Here is a 23,327-nt window from a genome sequence, read left to right as displayed (position 1 = left end):
AGAATGAAGTACCGAACGCAGACTAAAACATTAAGGTGAAAGGAAAAATCTGGACGCAATGGGAAAGAGGAGGGCAGACATGGAGATAAAATAGCTTGACATCTATATTTCCCCTCCCCTCTTGAATCTCTCTGTTCTTTTCTCCTCCTCATCAAAAATCATATAAGCATTGTTTTCTCCTCCCTTTTTTCTCCCTTCTTTTGTTCCTCATTTTTTATCAGCAGACTTTTGCATATCCTCCTTTCTAAACTTCACTCTCCCCATCATTCATCATAGACATATATCTTTTTTCCCCTTTGTTTTCTTTTTTGCATTTTCCTTCTCTTTCTCAAATATTTTTTTTTCCAAAGGAAAAAGGAAAATCAATGGAGAACTAGCCGAACATAGAGGAAGTCAGCTCGTCGTAGAATCCTCCATTCAATCTTTATAGCAATAATATGATCAGCTAAAAATACTCTTGAATATTTGACAAAAATAAACTACTTATCAGTACCAAGTCAAAGGGGGACGGAATGAACTAACTAATTCAGTTACAATCTTCAAAGGAAAATTACATGTATAAAAATAAATACAAACCCAAGTTGGGAGACAAGCAATTACGATTAACTTCTCATTTTGTTTCCTTAAATAACAGGGAAGACCCAAGATTTTGTATTAAACATTGTTCCTAAAACATACAAAAAAATACTCAAATTTGTATTCCTGGAATAATCTCAAATCTTGAAGATAAACAATTCTCCACCCACCAAAAAAAGATATGAATTTACATAAAGATTTCGATTACAACTACCTTGGAAGCAAAGGTCAATCTGGTAACTCTGCAGCATAATTGAACAAAAAAAAACAGCAGCATTGAAGTCATTGTTGGATGATTATACTGCATAAAAACGCAAAATAATTATTGGTTAAGCAAAGGGAAGCAGAAAATAATAATAACAGGTCTATGGACAAGAAAAAACTATCTAGAGGTAGTAACCTCAATAATTGGACCAAAGAAGTTTACTAGATTTATATCCAGATAACTCTGCAACTGACTTTGAAAGTTATAATCATTTACGAAACGCAAGGATCTCAAGTAATATAATGACAACTCTGAAAAAGACCCTTGACGTAAAACAACAATAGAACGTCGCAATAGAATGCAGCAAGAATTAAAACTCGCAAGATAAACAAAAGAACTAAAGAATATAATCGTTATCATCAAAATTGAAGATGACGACAAGGGATGAGGATGAAGTCATGGAGACGTAGAATTATTGCCACTGTTATTATTGGAGCAGCCGAAAATTTTCATGAAGGATACTTCAACTTACAAGTCTGAGCACTGAGATGACAGTTAAGATATAGAAGAATGAGACTTTTGATTGGAATTTTTCTTTCAGTTTTACATGAGATAAAATTATTGTTTTTGGTTTATGCCTGAAATAAAGTTATTGGTAGTTTCTAACTTACTAAACTCTTGTTTACTTGCTTAATCACATAGATGATTGCATCTTATATGGACTGTTGGCGTTTTAGTGAGCTGACCAAGTAGCGACACTTATACTTCTTTTTCGCTATTATAAGCTTTCAACAGGTTTCAACTTTCTATGTTATTTGTTTATATTTATTGATTAACACGATTTGATGATTATACTCCATTATAATGGGCAAACTTAGGTTGACGTTTCTTAAACCATACTTTGACCCATTGTTATTATAGGTTGCCATGAATTTAGGTATATATTGCCTCATTATAGATATCAGTACTTCAATCATCAGCGCGCCCCACGCAACTGCAATCACTAATTTTTCCTTTAAGATTTTTAACAAAATGATAGTTTATAAACCTAAGACGAATCAAAATAATTGCACGTCATTATTGAAAATGAATTTTTTTTTCCTTTTTGGCCAAATTTCGAGGGGTTTTCAAACATACTGGTTGAGAAACTATGATTCCTAAAAGTGGCTTCGCAACTAATGTCCAGAAAGCAATGTTGGATAATTTTAGTTGGATAATTTCTGAAGTAGAAAGGTGAAAAGGAGATCTTAAATCTAAAGAAATTATAATTAGTACAAGAAAAAACAGAATACATGAAATGCAAATGTAGTAAGATTGTGAAAAAGAATGAGTATATATAGTACAAAATGATGACCAACAAATATCTAGGAGTAACCACTTCTGACATATCGATCATTTGCAAAAGATGGTAAAATTGAGGATGATGCAGTTCATTAAATTAAACTGGAGTGATAAAAGGGGAGCAAAGCTATTACAGTCCTGTGATCATAGGATTCCTATCCAAAGTGCTCCATCATACAAGTGAAGAATAAGTTGCTCATGACATCATCACGGTCTTAACTTTTATTAAAAAATATTACCATATAAAACAGCAATTGAATCTTTTATTTTGCAAAACTTCTCCAAAAGAAGTTGGTTTCTATTAAGTCGTAATTCTTCTTTCCGGTTATTTACATAGGCGGATATTTAGAACAATGAGCCTTATATAAAATCCCAAGGATTTTCATCCTAAGTATCCAAAGAAGATCTTTAATTTTCCTAGGATATAATTTTGAAACTCATTTCGCCTCAAAGAACGGTCAACGAATATCAATTTCGTAGGAAATTGAAACCATAAGTTCAACAACCAGGGAAAAGAAGCAATAACTATGTCCACAATGATGGTCATCAACCTCACTGTAAGCTTCTAAGACTTTTCCAAGAAAGATAGGATCAGCTATGACTAAATACAAGAGAGCTCCAAAAACGGATCCGATGGAAATTAAACTGGATGTCAACTTACATAAACAACTCTTAATTTTAGGTCATAGCTTTAACTTTAAGAATTTAGATATATATTTCCTCCATAAAACTACCTATTAGACAATGTCTTGTGCCCAGGTTGCCCATGCTATAAAGACTAGGAGCCTAAAGTAGGAGCCAGACCTCACCTATGTTGGAAGATAGTAGGGATACTTCACTTTCGCCCAAGCTGACTCACACTTTACTAAATTTCTCAAATCATTTCATAATGCCAAGTAAAAAATAAAAAAATAAAAACACACACACATATGGGAATGATGGGTATGAGGTGGCGGCTTTTTAATGAGCTATCAATATATAGAGTTATGAGGTCCACACATTTTGATGTGACTACCAAGGTGGACCTCACCCACATGACTATCTCTTGATAACTCATTTAGCAAAATGAGCTGCCACCTCATACTCATTATTACACACATGTCTCTCTCTCTCTCTCTCTCTCTCTCTCTCTATATATATATATATATATATATATATATATATATATATATATATATATAGAGAGAGAGAGAGAGAGAGAGAGAGAGAGACATGTGTGTAATAATGAGTATGAGGTGGCAGCTCATTTTGCTAAATGTGCTTTGGGAATTTAGCGATCCTCATGGGAACTTGAGGATAGATGATTCTTATGGTTGCTTGAGAATAGAAGCGTGGGCAGAGTTGGCGAAAACGGTGAAAATCAGGAAAAACAGCAAAAAACAGGAAGATGACGAAACAGCTCTGGTCGGTCGACTGATGGGCTAGAATCGGTCAACCGATGAAGCACTATCGATCAACCGATTAGCCATCATCAATCGACCGATAGACTGATACGCTACAGGGTCAGAAAACATAATTCTGAACGGTCGACCGATGCATCCTTATCGGTCGACTGATGGAGGCCGATCGGTCGACCAATATAGGTACATCAGTCGATCGGTATCAGGTCTAGGTCGATCCTGATTCCTAGCCGGTTTTAGGGTTTGTATAAATAGAAACCTAATTGATTCGGGATTTCTAAGCAGAAACTCGTGAGATTTGTTCTTTATTCTAGGGAGATTGTGAGGAGAGATTTGTACATAAGTGATCTTCAAAATCTAGAGAATGTATTTTACTTCGTCATATCGAATTGTTCTTGTGTTTTGTTATTTTTTTCTTCTCAAACACCACCTTTGATAATTCCGCGATCAAATGTGCTCGCATGGCGACTCGCATCAAGTTGGTATCAGAACAATTAGATCCTGTGAAGGGGTATCCTGTGTATGGTCCTTACTCAATCGCAGTACAAGAAGCTAGGCGAGATTCTTGTTTCTTTGGAAGAAGTCCAGAAATCAAGTAAGAAGAAAAAGATGGCTGAAAACGACAATTCATCCAGACTTGATGTGGTGGAGAAACAGATCGAGACAATCAAATCGACGCTCACGAAGCTCGTCGATCTTATCTAAGGAGGTGACAAAAAGGTTGAATATCCGTCGGGGTCAAAGAAGCGACCCGTAGAATCCGATGGAGAGAGTGAGAATTCTTGCGACGAGGTTGAAGTCGTCAAGACCGTTCCACATCAAGGGGGTAAGGGTTCTTACAAGAATTTGAAGATCGATTTCAAAGTGGAGATACCTGTTTATGATGGGAGATTCAACGTTTAGAGGCTTGACGGTTGGATTGAGCGTATAGAGACCTATTTTACTCTTTATGACTGTTCGTCTAAGGAGAAGATCGTTTTCGTGACACTAAAGCTTTCTGGACATGCTTTGACGTGGTGGAAGTCGTACTGCAAGCAGAAGAAGAAATCTGTGTTGTGAAGCAGGTTCAAGGAGCTACTGAAGAAGCAGTTCTACTCGGTGGGGTTCCTTGAAGAGCGTTGGTACAAGTGATACGGGCTTGCACCAACGATTCAATCAAACCGTTCAAGAGTACAATACAGAGTTTCAACAGCAGGCTATGATCCTCAACATTGCGACGGAGGAGTATCCTGTTTTTATGAAGTATATGACGGGTTTGAATGAATACATCTGGAAGGAGCTGAAGTTATTAACGGTTGAGTCGATTGCAGAGGTGAGCATGAAGGCTATTGTCGAGGTCACATGCGACGTCGTTCCATTGGACGTTTGTCAGGTCATACTGGGCAACCCTTATTTGTAGGATACGTACGCAGTATACGACAGACGAGCCCAAAAGTACACGTTCACCAAGGACGACGAGCAGTTCATATTTCGTTCGACATCTCTTCCACAAGAGACAAGCTTGGTAACGGTGACTCAGACGAAGAGACTAGTGAATGCAAGTAAGAAGTTTGTCTTATTGTTCATTAGGCCTTACGAGGAGCAGCTATGTAGAGTATGCTTGATTGCCTTGAACAAGCTTCAAGAGGGAGATCTTGACAGGTTAAAGGCCAAGTATGCAGGCTAAGTATGCAGATTTGTTTTCAGAGATCACTGGACTACCGCCAAGACGGAGTATGGAGCATGAAATTATGTTGACGGGAGAGAGTTCTTACCGAATATAGGTATTTACCACACATCCGTACAGGAGTCCAAGGAGATAAATAGGCAAGTTCAGGAGCTTCCGAAGAAAGGAGTGATATTGCCACGTTGTTCGCATTGCGGGTCGCCAATGTTGTTGGTGCCTAAGAAAGATGGAGGCTGACGCATGTGTGTGGATTACCGGACGCTCAACAAAATAACGGTAATGAATCGTTACCTACTACCACGGATCGATAATATTATGGACCAGTTGGAGAGAGCGAGGTTTTTCACAAAGGTGGATCTTAAATATGGTTACCATCAGGTGAGGATTTGGGAGGATGACACTTGGAAAACTACGTTCAAAACTAAACATGACCTGTTTGAGTGGTTGGTGATGCCGTTCGGATTGTGTAACGCTCCAGCAACCTTTATGAGACTGATGAATGATTTGTTGCGGCCTTTTATGAAGGATTTTATGATACTTTACCTCGATGACATTTTGATGTACAGCAGGACCTGGGAGGAGCATATTGTTCATATCGAGAAGGTATTTGAAGTGCTGCGAAACGATCAGCTGAGCTCAACGGGAAGAAATGCGAATTTGGAAAAGATGAGTTGGTGTATCTCAGCTTCATCGTGGGGAAGGACCAGCAAAGGATAGATCCAAGCAAGGTGACAGTGATCACGAAGTGGCTGACGCCTAAGACGGTAACGGAGGTGTGAAGCTTCATGGAGGCTTGCTAGTATTTGGACAAGTTTATTCGACAGTTTTCTATTTATGCGACACCCCTACATGGCCTTACTAAAACAAGGGTTCAGTTCGAGCGGAGGCGGACGCATGAGGAGGCTTTTCAGTTATTGAAGAGGAAGATCTCGGAGACACCAGTGTTGGCATTGCCTAATTTGCAGAGGACATTCAAGGTAGAGACCGACACTTCAAGTTATGCTATGGGCGTTACGTTGATACAGGATGGAAAGCCGGTAGAGTACCATTCTGAGATATTTACAGGTGCTATTCAGAATTATTCTACTTACAATAAGGAGTTTTATGCGCTCTACCAGATAATAAAGCATTGGAGGGTGTACTTTTTGGGTAAGGAGGTGATTGTGCACTCGGATCACAAATCATTAGAGTTTCTACATGCCCAGACGAAGCTACAGCAGGCACAACATATGAAGTGGATATCCTATTTGATGGCGTTCAACATCGTCATTAAGTACAAGAAGGGGGCGACTAACAAGTTGATCGATATGCTATCTTGACCGTCAGTGAGAGCTTTGTTGGTGGCGACGCGTATTCAGTCATTGGTTCCTTTGGAGTATGTGCAGATATACGCATCCAACAGAGACTTTAGCAGTGTGTTCGAGCAGGTGAAGGCTGGTCGGAAGGGGAAGTATGAGCTAGGAGCAGATGATTTGTTGTATCGTGGGACGTCGTTTTGCATTCCGGAGGATAGCGATCGATTGCAGTGGATTAAAGAAGCACATACATCACGTGTGCAAGGTCATTTTAGGATTCAGAAGACGCTTCTCATTCTACGACGTGTGTAAGCTATGTTACATATCAAAGCATTCTAACATAAAAAGAGGATTGTATCTACCGTTGTCAGTGCCTTCTAGACAGTGGGAGAGTATTTTTCTGTATTTTTTAGGAGGGTTGTCAACGACCAAGCGCGGGCATGATTACTTGTTCGTTGTGGTGGACCAGTTCAGCAAGATAGTGATCTTGATTCCTCGCAAGAAGATCGTGCCGGGAGCGGATGCAGCGCAATTGTTCTTTAAACATGTGTGGAAGCACTTTGATTTGCCCAGTTCGATTATTTCGGATCGTGATAGCAAGTTCCTCGGGCACTTTGGGATTCCTTATGGAGTTTGATGGACACTAGATTAAAGAAAACACAATCTTTCATCCACAAACAGACGGGTAGACGGAAGTAGTCAACCGGACTATGATTCACATATGTTGCGGGGATATAATTCTAGACATCTCAAGACTTGGGATGAAAGCTTACCATATTTTCAGTTTGCTTTCAATCGGGCTATTCATGGATCTTCGGAAAAGTCACCGTTTGAGACTTGTTACGAGTTCCTACCTCCAAGTCCGTTCGATCTAGTATTCTCTAGTGAAGCTAACGACCGACGGCAAAGAAGGAAGTGAAAGAAAGAAGGCTCAGCGATTTCTGAAGAAGATTGCGCAGATTCATGCCGCCGTTGAAGCACAATTGAAGAAGTCACAAGCGAAGTATAAGGCGAAACATGATCAACATCGCGTTCCTTCTAATTTTGATAAATGTGACATGGTGTGGCTGAAGTTAAGGAACAACTAAAGGGAGAAGGGAAAAAATTAAAGCCTATACGATATGGTCCATTCCGAATTCTCAATCAGATCAGTGACTACACCTTCAAACTGGATTTACCACCTTACTTAGGCATGTATTCGGTGATCAATGCCGAGTATTTGAAGTTGTTCGAGCCTCCATTGTTGGACAATGAGGATGACGACAAAGTGATCATGCCGCATGTTGAAGACTTGTGGTTTGATAGAGAAGAACCTTTAAAACAGGATTGTATTTTGGAGCGGAAGGTGACTACGACTAGACGGGGTACGAATGAGTCGTTTCTGGTTGGACGTCAAGGTCAGGTTCCTAGCAAGGCCAAGTGGTTCAACAAAGAAAGAGGAGCTCGAGAGTTTTCTCAACTGAAGTTCTAACTTGAACGAGACTTCAAGCTCCTAAATGGGGGAGCCATGATACGGGTATATCTTCTTTACTTCGGGAACTTAGCGATCCTCATGGGAGCTTAAAGATAAATGATTCTCATGGTTACTTGAGAATAGAAGCGTGGGCAGAGTCGGCGAAAAAGGTGAAAATCAGAAAAAACGACGAAAAACAAGAAGCTGACGAAACAGGTCTGGTCGGTCGACTGATAGGATAGCATCGGTCGATCAATGAAGCACTATCGGTCGACCAATTAGCCATCTTCAGTCGACCGATAGACTGACGCGCTACAGGGTTAAAAAACATAGTTATGAACGATCGACCGATGCATCCTTATTGATCGACTGATGGAGGCCGATCGGTCGATCGATATAGGTACATCAGTCGACCGATATCGGGTCTGGGCCGATCCTGATTCCTAGCTGGTTTTGGGTTTTAGGGTTTGTATAAATAGAAACCTTATTGATTTGGGATTTTTAAGCAGATACACATGAGATTTGAGAATAGAGAGATTTGTTCTTTATTCTAGAGAGATTGTGAGGAGATATTTGTACATAATTGATCTTCATAATCTAAAGAATGTATTTTCCTTCGCCATATCGAATTGTTCTTGTTTTTACTGTTTTTTTCTAAAACCCCACATTTGATAATTCCGCGATCAAAGGTGCTCGCACGGCGACTCGTATCAATATATATGCATATGCACACATACATACATACATATGTATCTATATATATATATATAATATATATGTATATATATATATATATACATATGTATATGTATCTACATATACATATTTATGTGTGTGTGTGTGTATAGATGTATGTATTTGTGTGTGTATTGGGAATTCCAAAATATCTAAAAAAAAGTACCTCGAGTAGTAGAGCGCCAACAATGATGATATCCTCACCATTTATGCATTAGGTGATTCAAAGGAGCTCTTCTCACATTCAGACGTGGATGGACTAAATGGAGAGCTATCCATAGGAAGCTTGGGTTGAGCGATGGGAAGACAGTTTGTGCCCTCGATATCCCGATTATTTTCTACACTTCCTACAGCAGCTAACTCAGACACGCTGCAAGTTGATTTTTCTGCACTTGCTGAAGATGATCCAGATGTCACAAGATTAAGTTGAATATCAGCCTTTTGAGCTATTTTAGGAGACAGAGTTGGCTCTCTTATGCCACAATCACGGTTAGAATTTGGAGAGACCGTCAACCACTTGAACTGTAAATTGTGCCCTTCCCAACATTTTCCACTCTGATAAGCCCTCTCAGCAAAATGGCGAGTGGAAAAGGTTATACAAGCTGAACAGTTTGCAGACGGTGATAGGCCTTCATTCTCAGTATGTCCTGGCTCTTCAATCACAACAGTTGAGATAACACCATACTGTGAAAAATGATCCTTGATAACAGCAACCTGTGAAGAACATTTAAAAAAAAATCGTACTTAGAAAAGAGAATAAGCTCGTAAATATTCCATCTGTAGACATATATAGAGAAGAAAAGATGGTGGATGATGTTTCATCCATGCACACATGAGGCAAAAGTAATTATCCTTCCTACTGCAGCAGTTGTTCTTTACAGATGAAAACATACATATCACATGTTAGAAAAATTCTAGTACATCAATGAAACTGGATGCAGCAAATATGGCTGCTTTGAAACAGGAAAAAGAAGAAGAAAAAGATCAAACAGAACGGAAGATTCACACAAAGAAGATTAAGCACACATGCACATGAGGGGGGAAATAAATCCAAAAAAGGAGTATTAAGGGAAAGAATATGAAGACAAATAGTCGCAGCTACACACTTCAAATGATGTTTTGTCGAAAATCATCAATTGCAAGTGAAAGAGTTAGAAATCTTGTGCCTATCCTGTCTTGGTTAGGGCTTCTCCAAAGCAAATAATTTAATAAACATTCAATTGACATGTACCCAAATAATGGTAAACCATTCCAGGCCCTCATCCACTAATCTGGCGCATAAAGGAAGTATTACCTAATAACAACAATATTTCCCAAGTGAATATGTTTTCCGTTCCATCAATATCGTAACAAGCAAGCTCATTACGGTTTACTCTTCAAATAGAAAAATATTAAATATGCAAGTAGACTAACTGGAAACCTACAAAAGAAAACCTCTGGGATACAAGAATCTTGTTTCTACCATATGACATTTTATACCTTGTCCTCAAGAACATCTAAAATCTATGTTTTGAAAGACGCAAATGAAACATTTCCAGGCATGCCTCAATACATTTGTGAGGAAAAATGCCTTGAAGCGAATATAAGGCTCATTGGACATTGGGTGCATGCTTCAATATACATGAGGCGCGATGAAAGAAACACAAGCCTCGCAGTCACACCTTATTCTCCATTCACATGAGGTGTGTACTTCCTAAGCCAGATTAAAAGAAAAGACTTCTTTTAGCCAATTGGAATATATGGTTGGATGAAAATCTACACGATTGGATGTTAAGAGAAAAGATTGTGTCCTTAAATTTATTTGGTCTACTTGTTTTCAGTATTGCTATATACTTACAAGCATCAAAAGTAAGATAATGAAAATTTTGTAAGGCCTATGACTCCCTTCATTAAGGAGGCTTGATGCTTCATCTCACAGTTCACGTCGTACCTTTGCCTATGTAAACCTTGTCTACTACTTAAAAAGAAGATTTAGATATTTAAGTTTAATATTTTTTCATATTATAGGTATTAGATATTTCTTCCTTACAACTGAAACTATAAATGATGATCCATGAATATAGCATACAGTATCATGATGCCACTAATACCCAATTGCATTATAAGTTGGGATGATTTTGACCTAACAAAATATGAAGAGGACTTGGGTTTGCCTCAAAATTATATAAAAATCAACCCAACAACCTACCAAAGACTATCTAAAATTGACAACAATGACAAACTATTTTCATAATGCTGCCACTACCTCTAACAAATAATAGTACTTGAATTTGTCATGTCATAGTAGAAAGTAAACTATAGTCAGTTGCTATCTCCACAATAACAAAACCAACCCACTACCGCATTAAATAACATTAGATACTGCCCCTATTTTAACTAATAAACTAAACTATGGAAGATAAATAAAGTGATGAATAGACATCCCAGGTAAGTTACATGATTTTCATGTGTGAATGTGGAAGAAACTCGATGGACACACAGCAGAAGGTTGTAACTTACACTTGCAAAATCAGTAGGTAAAGGAGGAAGAATTCTAAATGAAGTAGAACGGTTGTCCAGCTTAAATCTGTTTGACAATGGCGCTTGCAGAGAACTTGTTGTGTTCTTCAAGGATTGTTGCAGAACAGTTGAATTTGTCTTTGAAACATTTGTAATATGAACCTCTTCGCTCTTATTTTTCTTTAATATCTTCTCAGTCACTTGGATTAGGTTGCTGGGAACTGCAGCTTTATCAGCTTCACTAGCTATATCAACTTTATGTCTCTTAGCAGCCTGCTCAGAAGTCATATCCCCCTTCTTGTTTGAAATAGCCTGCAATAAAGATGTTAAAGATTTCGTGCAATCTAATAAAGACAATGAAAATTAAATCGTAGAGTTGGAATAGGCAATTTATTGTAACTAATAGAGGTACAAGTTAAAACTCTTTCAACCATGTATCATGTTAATTTATAATGATAACGATGTGTGTGAAGATAGTAGAGAATATAGCAATGCCGATGCTCTAAAGAAAAGCGGATGGAGTGAAAGATGTTAAATCTACTTTTTAAATTCAGCATGAAAATGCTATGTAGCACAAACATTTCTACAATGAAGTCATCCCAAAATTGTTTTGGTACCATGTTGGACACCTCGATAAATGTATCACAACAAGAACACTTTTGGGACACTTCTACATATGACAACTCACATTATATAATACTAGCATTATTGCACGTGCAATCGACATTAAAACTTAACTATTCTAATTGGTTATGACATATTTATTACTGTACTTATTTACATGGAAAAGAACTTTGCCATTTCATATTTATACCTTTTTATAATATACAATATTATATTATAGATATTGAATTAGCAAGCTTTATGATATGATTTAGAAAGTTTTAGAAATAAAGAAAGAGAAAAGAAAAGAAAAACTTCTGTGAAATAACCAAATTTTCCTCGTATGTTTAGTGAGATGAAGGACAATTTTTCCCATGTCCTTCAAACTTTTCCTACCCTCACTAAGTTTTTAATATAGTAGTGTGGATATCTTTTTTAGAGCACTTTTCGTAGGACATTGCACACATGTCCCATATTTCTCATGCATTACTTTCTTCACTGTTACGTTTGATATTGCAAAGGTTGTCAAAAAAATATTTGATTTGTATAAACAAGTATATTTTCAGGTATGTTTCCATTAAAAAAGGCTAAATACCCATATTGGTATTTTAATTCCACCCCATTTATCAAGAAGGTATTTTAATTAGGCAAACCTGCTTTAAGACATTTTAATTGATTCAACTTACCAACAAGGTCATTTTTCTCGTCGGCGACCAGTTTTCCGGCGAGAGCTTGTCACGTACGTGGCACGTGATGAGTTAAAACTATTTTTTAGCTGCTTATGTGGCACAGATCTGTCCTATTTTGGGTGAATTGGGATTTTCAGAGTGTTAATTCCCGCCTTTAAACACTGTCACGTCAGAAAATCCGTGCCACATCAGCAGCTAAAAAACAGTTTAAGTCATCACGTGCCACACACGTGACGAGCTCTCGCCGAAAAACTGGTCGCCGATGAGAAAAAGGGCCTTGTTGGTAAGTTGAATCAATTAAAATGCCTTAAAGCAGGTTTGCCTAATTAAAATACCTTCTTGGTAAATGGGGTGGAATTAAAATACCAAAATGGGTATTTAGCCCATTTAAAAAGGCTTATAGATTGGGGACTTCAAGAAAACTTGAAGGATCAAGGCTTATCCATTTGTAAAGTTACAAAAATGTGTTAGGCTAAACCTTATCATATGTGTTACTACTACTACTACAACAAGACTTTATCCGAAATGTTTTCTACACTTAACACGCATGTATATGTTCGAATATTTATATTACCAAAATTATATGCCTGGAGTTTTGGGTGCATTGACATGTCTAGTGTATGTGTTTTCTACACTTTGTTACTTATACATACAAGTGTCAAGTTGTTGTGTCCGCGCCTCCTACTCTTTTAAGAAATTGCTATGCCCAAGTTAGTATCTTTGTCCATGATTCTTAGATGAAGTGTTTATTCATGTTTTATAAAAAGAAACTTTTACCAAAACATCAGACTCTATCAATCTGACTTCAGCATCTTCATAATTAAAGATGACGGCTTTTAATAAAGATGACTACAAAATTCATTACCATGTTATGAAATACATGACTTTTAGTTGCAGGTCATAAACTTTTTTTATTTTATGAAAACAAAAGATACTTCTGTCTTGGCACCTATATACTAACGAAAGTTCAGCACGATGACAAACTAACTTACTAATTAAACCAGCTTCCCAATGACAGACTTTAGTGGATTCGCTTGGTCAGTGCTTTATACAATGACCTCTGTTTTATTATTATCCCTTTGTAACATGAGTTTTGCAGGTTTCGATTGATTTTTTTCCTAAAAAATGAGTGTGGAACATAATTGATTTTGCTACCATTTCTTGTCAAACAGAAACTATGATCACACTTTCACTGTAACCAAAGATAAAAATTTATTTTGAGGTTCAAAGAATATTACTTGTTTTTCAAATTTATCTAACTGGCGCTTGAAGTCATCACGCTTCTTAGCCAAAGTCTCTTGCTTCCTACGAAGTTCTTCCAAAAGTTCCATACTCTCCACCTTCTTTTTCACAGGAGGTGCTGGTTTTGGGGAATTAGTGGTGAGACCCTTTACAGGTGCAGCAACAGATATTGGTGTCTCAGCGGCCGATATAGTACTCCTCTGAGCTGAGATAGGAGTTTCTTGTCCTCCATTAGCATTCGGCTGTTTAGATGGAGCAGAAGTCTTCGCAATGAAAGGGAACTGTGCAGATGTATTGTATCCACTACTTTGTCCACTGTCGAGAATTCTGTCACGATTCGCCCAGGATAGTTTAATGAAGCGGTTACCCATGACAGCGTCAGGAGATTTAAGGGCAGCTTCCGCTTCTTCCCTTTTAGAGAACTGCACGAAAGCTTTTTCACTGTTCAAAGGAATATAAATATCAATAACTTCACCAAACTTTTGGAAGTGTGAAAAGAGGGCATCTCTCCTATTACTTTTTTGAGGAATACAATTTACATAGAGGGTTCGTAAAGCTTTAGTAGATGCCCTCCCACCCTTATGTGCAGAACCTATGTGTGATTTATCAAATGGTTGAATTGTTGCTGCTTTTGAACCAATCTCCGTCATACCAGTGCCTTTTCCTTGATTGATAGCATGAATATCATCCATAGCTTCTCCACGATTTTCTTTCATCTCATTTCCAAGCGTGCTGGTTCCGGTCATATTACCCATTTTACTTCCTACATTTGACTTGCTTGCAGAACCAATCCGGCCCCAAACTGATGAACCAGTAATTTGTGAATTATTACCAGTGACACGGCTGGGAACTTCCCTTTCAATGCCATCAGATCTCAAACTCTGGTGGGCAGATAAATCACCATCCCATGAAGGGTCATTTTCAATATTTGGTGAAGGAAGCCTTAAGGGGGAAGCAGATGCATTAGAACGATCATTATTCCATAAAGGCTGATCAGGGTCATATACATCAGCATCAACACCAGCAGAAGTAGATGGGATATCGTTCAATTTCGGTGCATCTTCCGTTGCTCCAGATCTACTAATTTTACTGGATGTGATCTTAGCATTTGCCAATTGACCTGAGGCGGCAGAAGCCGGAGGTACAGATCCTGAACCAGCTTGGATTCCCAAAGCATTGGAATTTGAAATAGAAACAGGAAGATTGAATTGTGATAGGCTCTGTAGCAAAAGAAGTTATTAGTTAAGACAGATAACAAAATGAGATACAGAATGGTAAATTTATTACATTCCAATTTAATATTTTCAGAAACAAAATGAACTGAAAAGGAAATTTGAAATATTTAAGGATTTATACTTCAAACATAGTCATATCCTCAATAAAGAAGATAAAGACAGTAGAAAGCAGAAGACCAGATAAACTACTGAGAAGAATGCAAGAGACATGTTCTTACTCATCTTTGCTTTCAAACAAATGGTAACGTAGGGGTGGCAAGCGAATGTCCAACCTGCTGACAATGGGTAGGCGTGGGTATGGGTCATAAATGGGTACCCGAATTACCCATGGGGTCAGGTAAGGGTCAACCCCATTTACGTGAACTACCCAGTTATCTATCTATCTAGCATAGACATTTCTTATTCATAGAGATGGGACATGAAGGACTTCTCTGGTTGAGAAGGAGGCTCCAATGTTATTCTTACATTTTTACTAACCATTTCTGACTCTTGGAAATTTAGATGATACTTTGCGGTATAAGCCATGTTGTGGCAATTTGAAGTTGTTGCTTTTGACAGGGTTGCAGATGGCTATTTTGAAGTTACATTTTTGTACAGGGTTTACTACTTAACATGCAGAATCATGTCATATTGTAACCGTAAGTTTGATTTTTGTGCTATGTTGAATTATTTTGAGGCTTATTGGATGTTTATTAGTGTCACTAAGTTGCGCCACTGCCCTCTCCTGCACTTTCGACTACCAATGAGCACATGAGTCATTAAATTGGTTGAATGAGTTATATAGGTCAACATAAGACTTTCAGTCTTTTGGTTTTCCTAACCTGACCTAATTATCCTGTTCATCAATCTTTGAATGGGCTGTGCTGGGTCAACCTGAAAATAAATTGGGTTGTATGGGTTATTTAACTTGACCTGTTTATTACTCAGATATTTATAGGTCAAGCTTATATGGGTTGACTGTATGGCAACCTCAGCCAACCACACTGGACCAGGCCCAACCCTATTGTCATCCTTGTTAATATCTCTGTGTGACTAACATAAAGGAATTATTTATTTGCCAAAAAAAAGTAGGATAAAAACATCAAAATCCACAAATGATACGTCTTTTCATTGAGGATTCAATTAAAATATAAAGTAAACTAAACACCCCAAAAAGAAAAAAGAAGGAAGATAAAGTGATAACTGATAAAAATACAAAAAAAAAAGGTCAATTCCTCGAGATGCAAAATGATTAGTGCTGATTTACCCATGCTATTTGAAATATAAATGAAAATGATTAAATTTTATAAAAACCTGAACATCTTCCACAACTATTCGATTCAAACCATGTTCCATCGGGCACATATCCCCTCTTAGGCAAAATCCCCGCTCCTCAAAGTCTCTACAACGTTGACGAGGGATACCAAGATTCAGGGGAGGGTTGATACTTGGTCCTAGAGCACCTTGCAAGCCAAGTGGGTTAAGTGGATCCATAATCCCATTGGACATTCCAGGGATGAAGCCAAATCCACCCCAAGATGAACTTTGCGTACTCCCAGCACTTGGTAAGCCTGTTCCAACAAAGAGATTAGGATGTGCAGGCCCTTGTGAAGCCATCTGAGAAGCAAAATCAAGGGCGTCATGTGGGTTAAATCTTGAATCATGTTGATTCCAAGGGACAGTACTTCTTGCTCTTCCTCTACCTACAGGACGACCAATTGATGTAGATAAATCATAGCGTGGGCCAGGATCATTGCGAAATGGCTGGCTGAATCTTGTTCGCGGGCCTAAATCTATTGGAGCCCGCAGGAGTGGCGCCAAATCAGAACGGCGCTTATCGAATTTTGTTGAGGTATTCCTATCCAAACTAGGGTTGTATTCTTTATGAATCTCACTTAACTGGAGATCAGTATCAAGTAACCTTTTTCCATTATCATAAGGCTTGTTCCGCTTCCTGTTAGATCTCCTAAATGATTGCTCTTGGGTATCAGTTTCAAGAGAATTCGGCCGAGCCTCTCTTCTACGATGTTTATGATTGCGGTCATCATCATCATCACTAACTTCTTTATCTTCGGGGTCACTGGACGATTCTGAAGAAGTAGAAGAATGATTCACTTCCTCCAGTGAAGAATTTTTCAAGGGATGAATTCCCCCTATAGGCAGAGCCTCAGATGGTTCCAATTTCTGGATAACATCCAAATTCCTGTCTATTTTTACAATTGAACCATCATCAAGTGCCTGAAACAACTTCGCAGTGAATGATTTTGCTCCTGCAAATATGACGAAGAGTGAAAGTATAAATGGCAAAGGAAAGAAAAATCTCTAAGCTGTTAATAAAAGTCAAATCTAATTGCCTTCCATATGAGTAATCGTTGAAAGAAATTGAAAAATAGTAATTAGCAAAATCATTAATGCTTAATCAAAATGCTTAACGCTCATCTTTCTTCGCAATGGTGTAAACCACAGGAACGTGAATTAGCAGAGTTTTCTGTGCATAAGTAACAATCAAAAGATTTAACTGGTACTTGACATAAAAGGACATATTTAAATAGGCATCAATGCTGGATGATAACTTGATTTTTTTATTAAAAAAATAAAGAAAGTGGAAAGTATCAATTGAGAAACCATATGACAAAGCCCAATAAATTTAAAAAAGAAAATAAAATTACCCTCCTTTTATTAGAAAAACCAAAATACCAGGATAATGAGCACATATTTCCACAATGCCATCAAGAAGAAATAAGAATCAGAAAAACGTCATCCTAACCAAAATTTGAAGGATAGGCTCGTTTATCAATTGAACAAGTAAAGACCAAGAACTACCAAATGAAGGGATATATATATTGCATACCGTTGCCCAAAAATTCCACCAAGTTATCTGCGCATAGTTTCTGCAGCTCCTTTGAAGGTTTGTCTTTATTCAACAATGCTACCACATACTTGGCAAGAATCACAGGATCGGCCTGAGTCCTATTATAACAAAGCAACAAGATAAATTGTTTTGGGACAAGTTCAGAACTTTTAGACAAATGATCTACAAGTAAAAATACATACTCAAACATTAAGAAATGTATCAGCATTTATTTATGAAAAATCTTCATTTCGGTCTTAACCCCATTAGAAAATAAGTCCATTATAAATATTTATTGAAATGCAAGAAGTTTCATCAACAAAAGCTAGTCTATAGGTACATGATATAAATGAAAAATGTTGTTATTCTCAAAGATGCTCTTATGTTTTGTGCCAACATTTTAAACATGCTGCAATTGGATAGGGATATTTGTTTTCTAAGTTGTCATTTTATTTTTGAACATAGAACTCCAGTAGCAAAAATTAAGGAGGAGGAAAAGAAGACAAGGAAACTCTCTGGTCAAGACATTGTTTCTTACCACATCAAGAAAGGAAGTGCAGAAAATAATAGGAAATCTACAAGGTTAACCACGACGTATCAGTTATGGAGATATTTTAGTAGGAAACAATTTTATTAGAAGTTACCAAAAATTTAAAAACAATTAAGGATGTAGGTAGCTCAAAGCTTCAACTAGGGTTACCAGAAACCCCTTGGGCCAGAACCAAATCCAACCCGGACTGTACCGTGTACCCACTTATGGATGGTAGATAGATGGCAGATATCAGGTATAATGAACGTGCATAAAATCAGGCAGGGTATGCCCATATGGGGCATCATTTGAATAGACCTGACCCAGATGCATCACATACCATTTAGTCACGGAACAACGACGAATATCGTATAAGTTGGTTGAACCAGACCCACACATACAAGATCCAAACCCGTCAACTTACCTGTTTGTCTAAATTGAAATGATTTACTAGTGCATAAGGGTAGCTAATTTAACCTATTTATCTTGAATTGAAATAATTGTGTAATGTATAAGGTTAGCTAATCTAACCTATTTATCTTGTTTCATTTCCCTAAGTTGGAACATCCTTTATGCACTTGACTAACCCAGATCCAAAGCATATACCTAATATTAGGGGGGATATTTAACTTCTGTGTGGCTCCAAAAGTTTACTCCTGTTGGAACTACCTCAGAGAGATGGGTCTCATTTTCTCAACGTTGCCCCCATTAAGCTTGAGGTCAGATCATAACCCTGTTGTCTCTGTTGTTTCTAGCTCTATTTTAACCTCTATTTTACGTATCGTTTCAGAACTTCTTATAAGTTCTGTTTTCATGATGTGGCCCTCTTTTTTCAGCAGCAATTTATATGACATCTTCAAGAGCATACAGGTCACAAAGTTATCCGCAAGTATGTGGGATTTTTTGGGGGGGATGAGGAAATCCACATAAGTTTGTAGAAATGTATCAACAAGATCAGTGGATGACTACTGCATAGTCACAATGTTAACTTCAAAGAAACTTAGAACATAACATATAGGTTTCAAGAGGCTTAAGAGTTGCACTCACAATCTGGATTTGAAGCAAATTAATTTTTAATACAACAAACTGTTTGAAAAAGACTAAAACCAGAAACAAGTTAGAGTTAGGTTTTGTGTTCCTTGTCTGTTCAGGTAAGTTGCATCATAATGGTCAGAAGTCTTTAAAGAATAGGCACCTGTCTGGTAGCTAACTATTCGACAATTTTAAGTCCATTCCTTTTTCTTATCAATTTGTATTAGTGTTACAAATTGCCGTTACAAACTTCTCATGATCTCCAACAAAAGGTTCCATTCACAAACACTTGAACAATATCCAGCCCCAACATATAAAACCTAATGGTTAAAGAGGCAAAGACCATCATCTAATCAGAACATATTCAGAAACCAATAAGTCTTATAGTTTATTTTTAGTTCTATCCAAAATCTCAACATCCTCATCTAGTCCACAGTGCCAACTGAATATACAAAACATGTTTAACGTCACCCTTAAGAGTTAATTAGAACCCAGTACTTGAGGGCTTCCTGTTACTACTCACAAGGTTCTCATTACTGATTTTGTGTCTCTATTCTACACTCCACATACTTGCTACAATCAGTAACACATGCATGGCATGAAAAAGTTCGATCAAAAATACAAAAGAGGTTTAGGGTTACAATCGGGACCTCATTGAACCGACTCCAAAGCTTATTTTAGGGTTCCTCAAGTAAAAGAAAATCAACAAATTAGGTTTCAGGTGGTTCTTACATTGGCTTGAGATTATCCACGAGGTAACTGGTACATAAGGCCTCCTCATGAACTCAGGGATGATGAGTGCTAATAAATAAGCTGGGCGGTGATAAGTGCTACTAGAGTTATAGATGTGGGGGTTGCCTAACTATTAAAGGAGCAGAATTAATCCTTTTGTTACTAAATGCCATTCTACCCAATATCTAAAGATCCTCATCCAGTCCATGATGCAAACTGAGTATATAAAAATTTCACTTTTTTTAGGGTTTTAAAGATGAAAATCCAAACTAAACAACCCAGAATTTGAGGGCTTGCCGTTACTATTTGCAAGGTTCTTACTACTAATTCATGATTCTATTCCATACTTCAGCTCGATTAAAATCGTAAAATCGGGGTTTAGGGTTACAATCAGGTAGGGTTTCTTGAACAAAAGGAAATCGAGAAATTAGGGTTTTAGGGTGACGCTTACAGAGGCTTGAGGTTATCGACGAGGTAGCCGGTGAGCGAGGCCTCCTCAAATTTCATGTCTTTTACCACTCGCCTTCTTCATCGGAGGAAAACAAAACCCTAGGCAACCATTAGAAGGGGAAGAAGATGATGGCTGTGATGGCAGGACGGTAATTATTGAGGAAGGCGAGGGATTTTTATGTTCGGATAGGGCCTATCTCGGCGTTTCGGAGACGAGAATGGGGAGCAGAAATTTGGTGGAAAAATAGGAAAAAAGAAATTACGAGGGCATCAACATTGGAAGAGCTGCAACGAAATTGAAGAAATAATATGTTTTTCTGGGTATATATTTGCAGTAACAACCTTTCTAGTTTAAGAAATGACGATTCCAGTTTCCTATATGATGATTATTTAATCATGTAACCGTATAAAATACATATGTTTCCTTAGCCTTATAATGAGCCTTAAACGTATTAGTTTGGTAAATTCATCTTCATAAACTAGTGAAATTGCAGCAACTTAAATTAATTTGATGGTAATTTACCCTTTTCAAGAGAAAGAGATCAATGTATCCTCACAAGCGGATCCACTTCCATGGAGGTGTTTTTTATGTGTCCTTTGAATTAAATTGAGAAGTTATAAAGCTCTAATGCACGTGACACGCTGTCTATGTAACCAAACCATCACAATAAGCTTTCATTACCATACGGGCTCATAGATTACACATGACCCGTCAATAGGGGTGCCAAACTGTATCCGTATTCGAGGAAATATCCGTAACCGTATCCGTTAGGATACGAATATGGTTACTCAAATCTATTACCGATAGGATATGGTTGCGGATATGGTTTTGTAGTGAAATATCTGTATCCGTATCCGAAAATATCCGAATACATATTGGTAATACTCTTACGATAGTTTCGATTCTTAGATTATGGATTTGTGGTTAATTTTGATGATCAAGATGTCTAATCTTAGCTTTTCAATCATAATGAACATATTAACGAACTCTTTTTGTATCACATGACTATATTTTTCTGAATACTATCTAGTTTTCTCATATCATTTTTGTATCCGCATGCATATCCGTTTATATATCCGCATCTAAATCCGTAACCGTATCCGATTTTGGCGGATATGGATATGAATTTTTCTTGCCGACATATATCCGTATCCGTATCCGAGATGGGTAAGCGGATATGGATATGGTAAGTGCTATATCCGAGCCGTATCCGCTCCGTTAACACCCCTACCCGTCAACCATACATGAGGGTTACAGTTCTGATTTGGCAAACCAAAAAACCCTTCCTAGGCTATATATTTTATGATTGAGTTACTAAAGTGTGTTTATGTACTCAATATTTGTTATTTATGATGTATTTGGCAACATTACTAATGATGTGATTATGTAGTTTTTTTTTTAAAATATAAAATGACATCCTCACGTTGTAGAGTTTTTTAATATTGATTGTATGGTGACACTATTTTTTAGAAATTCTAAATACACTAGCGAGTATCAATTAAGTGAGTTTAGGGGCTGTTTGGTTGTTGTTGGTAAAGTTGTGTATTTATGACAACTTGGAAAGTTGTTGTCCACCTCATCAATTTTACTTTTATACTTTTCTTTGTTTGTTTTTGATTCCATTGGAATCATAAAAACACTTGTTTGGTTTGCAAAATGAAACTTTAATTGTTTGTTTTGAAAGTGTAAAAAATGGTCCCTACTCAAATGGTCATATTGGTTGGAATTATTTTTTATTATTTTTTCCTAACTTCAATGTTAGCTTTCTCCTAAAATCATGTCTTTTTTTTTCATGAAATCACTTTACAAGCCACATCAGCATATGAAATCACTTTACACTATTTTTACAACTACAAACAAACAATTGAAAGTGATGAAAGCTGACGCTGGGACCCACTTTTTTACACTTTACATCCTTTTACATAGTAAAAACATACAACCAAATAGCCCCTTAATTATTTTGTTGGGTCCTCGATAATATACAGTGAATCTAATCTAATTAAATAATAGTAAAGTGCTGCTGAGTAGCTTTTCGAACTTGCAAAAATATGAGGATTGGAAAATCAATCCATAAGCATCAAAGCTACTAATTAGGGCATCCTTAAGATTAAATAACTTAGGACTGTTCGCCACCTGATTTGAAGGTTTATACATAACAATAAAAAAAAATTCAAACCACGCCATTTTCTATAAGAGTGATTCTTATATGATCCTTTATTTATTTTAAATATTTATGATTTATATTAATTAAATAAAATTTACTGTGTAATTTGTTTATACATCTAAGATAAATATTACACGGGCTTAATATCAAGAAAACCCCTTGCTTTGAATGTTTATTAGATGACTTCTCATAACTTTTAAAATATCAGAAAACTCCCTTTTAGTTCAGAGGTTTATTAGAAAAACCCCTTAACTTTTAGTTTTATGAGAAAACCCTAAAAAAATGTAACCATAGTTTTTACTGGGAAAAACATCCTCTTGTGCAAATTTACCCACCCATGTGAAAAATTACTGCTAATGCCACTAGGGGGATTTTCTGATAAAATATTAAAATTAACGGGCGTTTTCTGATAACCCTAAACATATTTTGAAAGATGTGGGCGATTATCTGATAATCGCCCAAAGTTAAGAGGTTTTTTCTGATATTTAGCCTTCTACATGATATAAGGTTGCGGAAATCGTACCATGTTATATCTTTGGGCCCATTGGGGCATCGGCCCAATTCAAGCCCAGACAAAACCAACGCCCTGCTTTATGACCAAATCGCCGTCTCCGTCTTCGTCTCCGGCAACTGAAAGGGCCGAAAGAAAT

General features: G+C 37.2%; 1 protein-coding gene across 1 annotated transcript; it reads right to left on the bottom strand.

The window, feature by feature from the left end:
• Nucleotides 566-20,799, bottom strand: LOC109846430 (zinc finger CCCH domain-containing protein 27). Its single transcript, XM_020415664.1, has 7 exons — nucleotides 20,514-20,799; nucleotides 17,770-17,888; nucleotides 16,233-17,188; nucleotides 13,701-14,924; nucleotides 11,171-11,482; nucleotides 8,838-9,385; nucleotides 566-877 (listed from the first exon to the last, which is right to left on the bottom strand). Exons 1-6 carry the CDS (start codon nucleotides 20,567-20,569, stop codon nucleotides 8,879-8,881), a joined length of 3,174 nt encoding a protein of 1,057 aa, XP_020271253.1. The 5' UTR covers nucleotides 20,570-20,799; the 3' UTR covers nucleotides 566-877; nucleotides 8,838-8,878.

This window comes from Asparagus officinalis, chromosome 6 (assembly GCF_001876935.1).
Source record: "Asparagus officinalis chromosome 6, Aspof.V1, whole genome shotgun sequence".
NCBI lineage: Eukaryota > Viridiplantae > Streptophyta > Magnoliopsida > Asparagales > Asparagaceae > Asparagus > Asparagus officinalis.
This window is presented reverse-complemented; position numbering and strand designations above follow the sequence as displayed.

Coding starts and splice junctions, on each gene's coding strand:
- LOC109846430 (XM_020415664.1), bottom strand. CDS start 20,569: ATGAAATTTGAGGAGGCCTCGCTCACCGGCTACCTCGTCGATAACCTC. Junction 14,925..16,232: donor TAGTTGTGGAAGATGTTCAG/GTTTTTATAAAA, acceptor CTTTTGCTACAG/AGCCTATCACAATTCAATCT. Junction 11,483..13,700: donor TAGATAAATTTGAAAAACAA/GTAATATTCTTT, acceptor TCTTTATTGCAG/GCTATTTCAAACAAGAAGGG.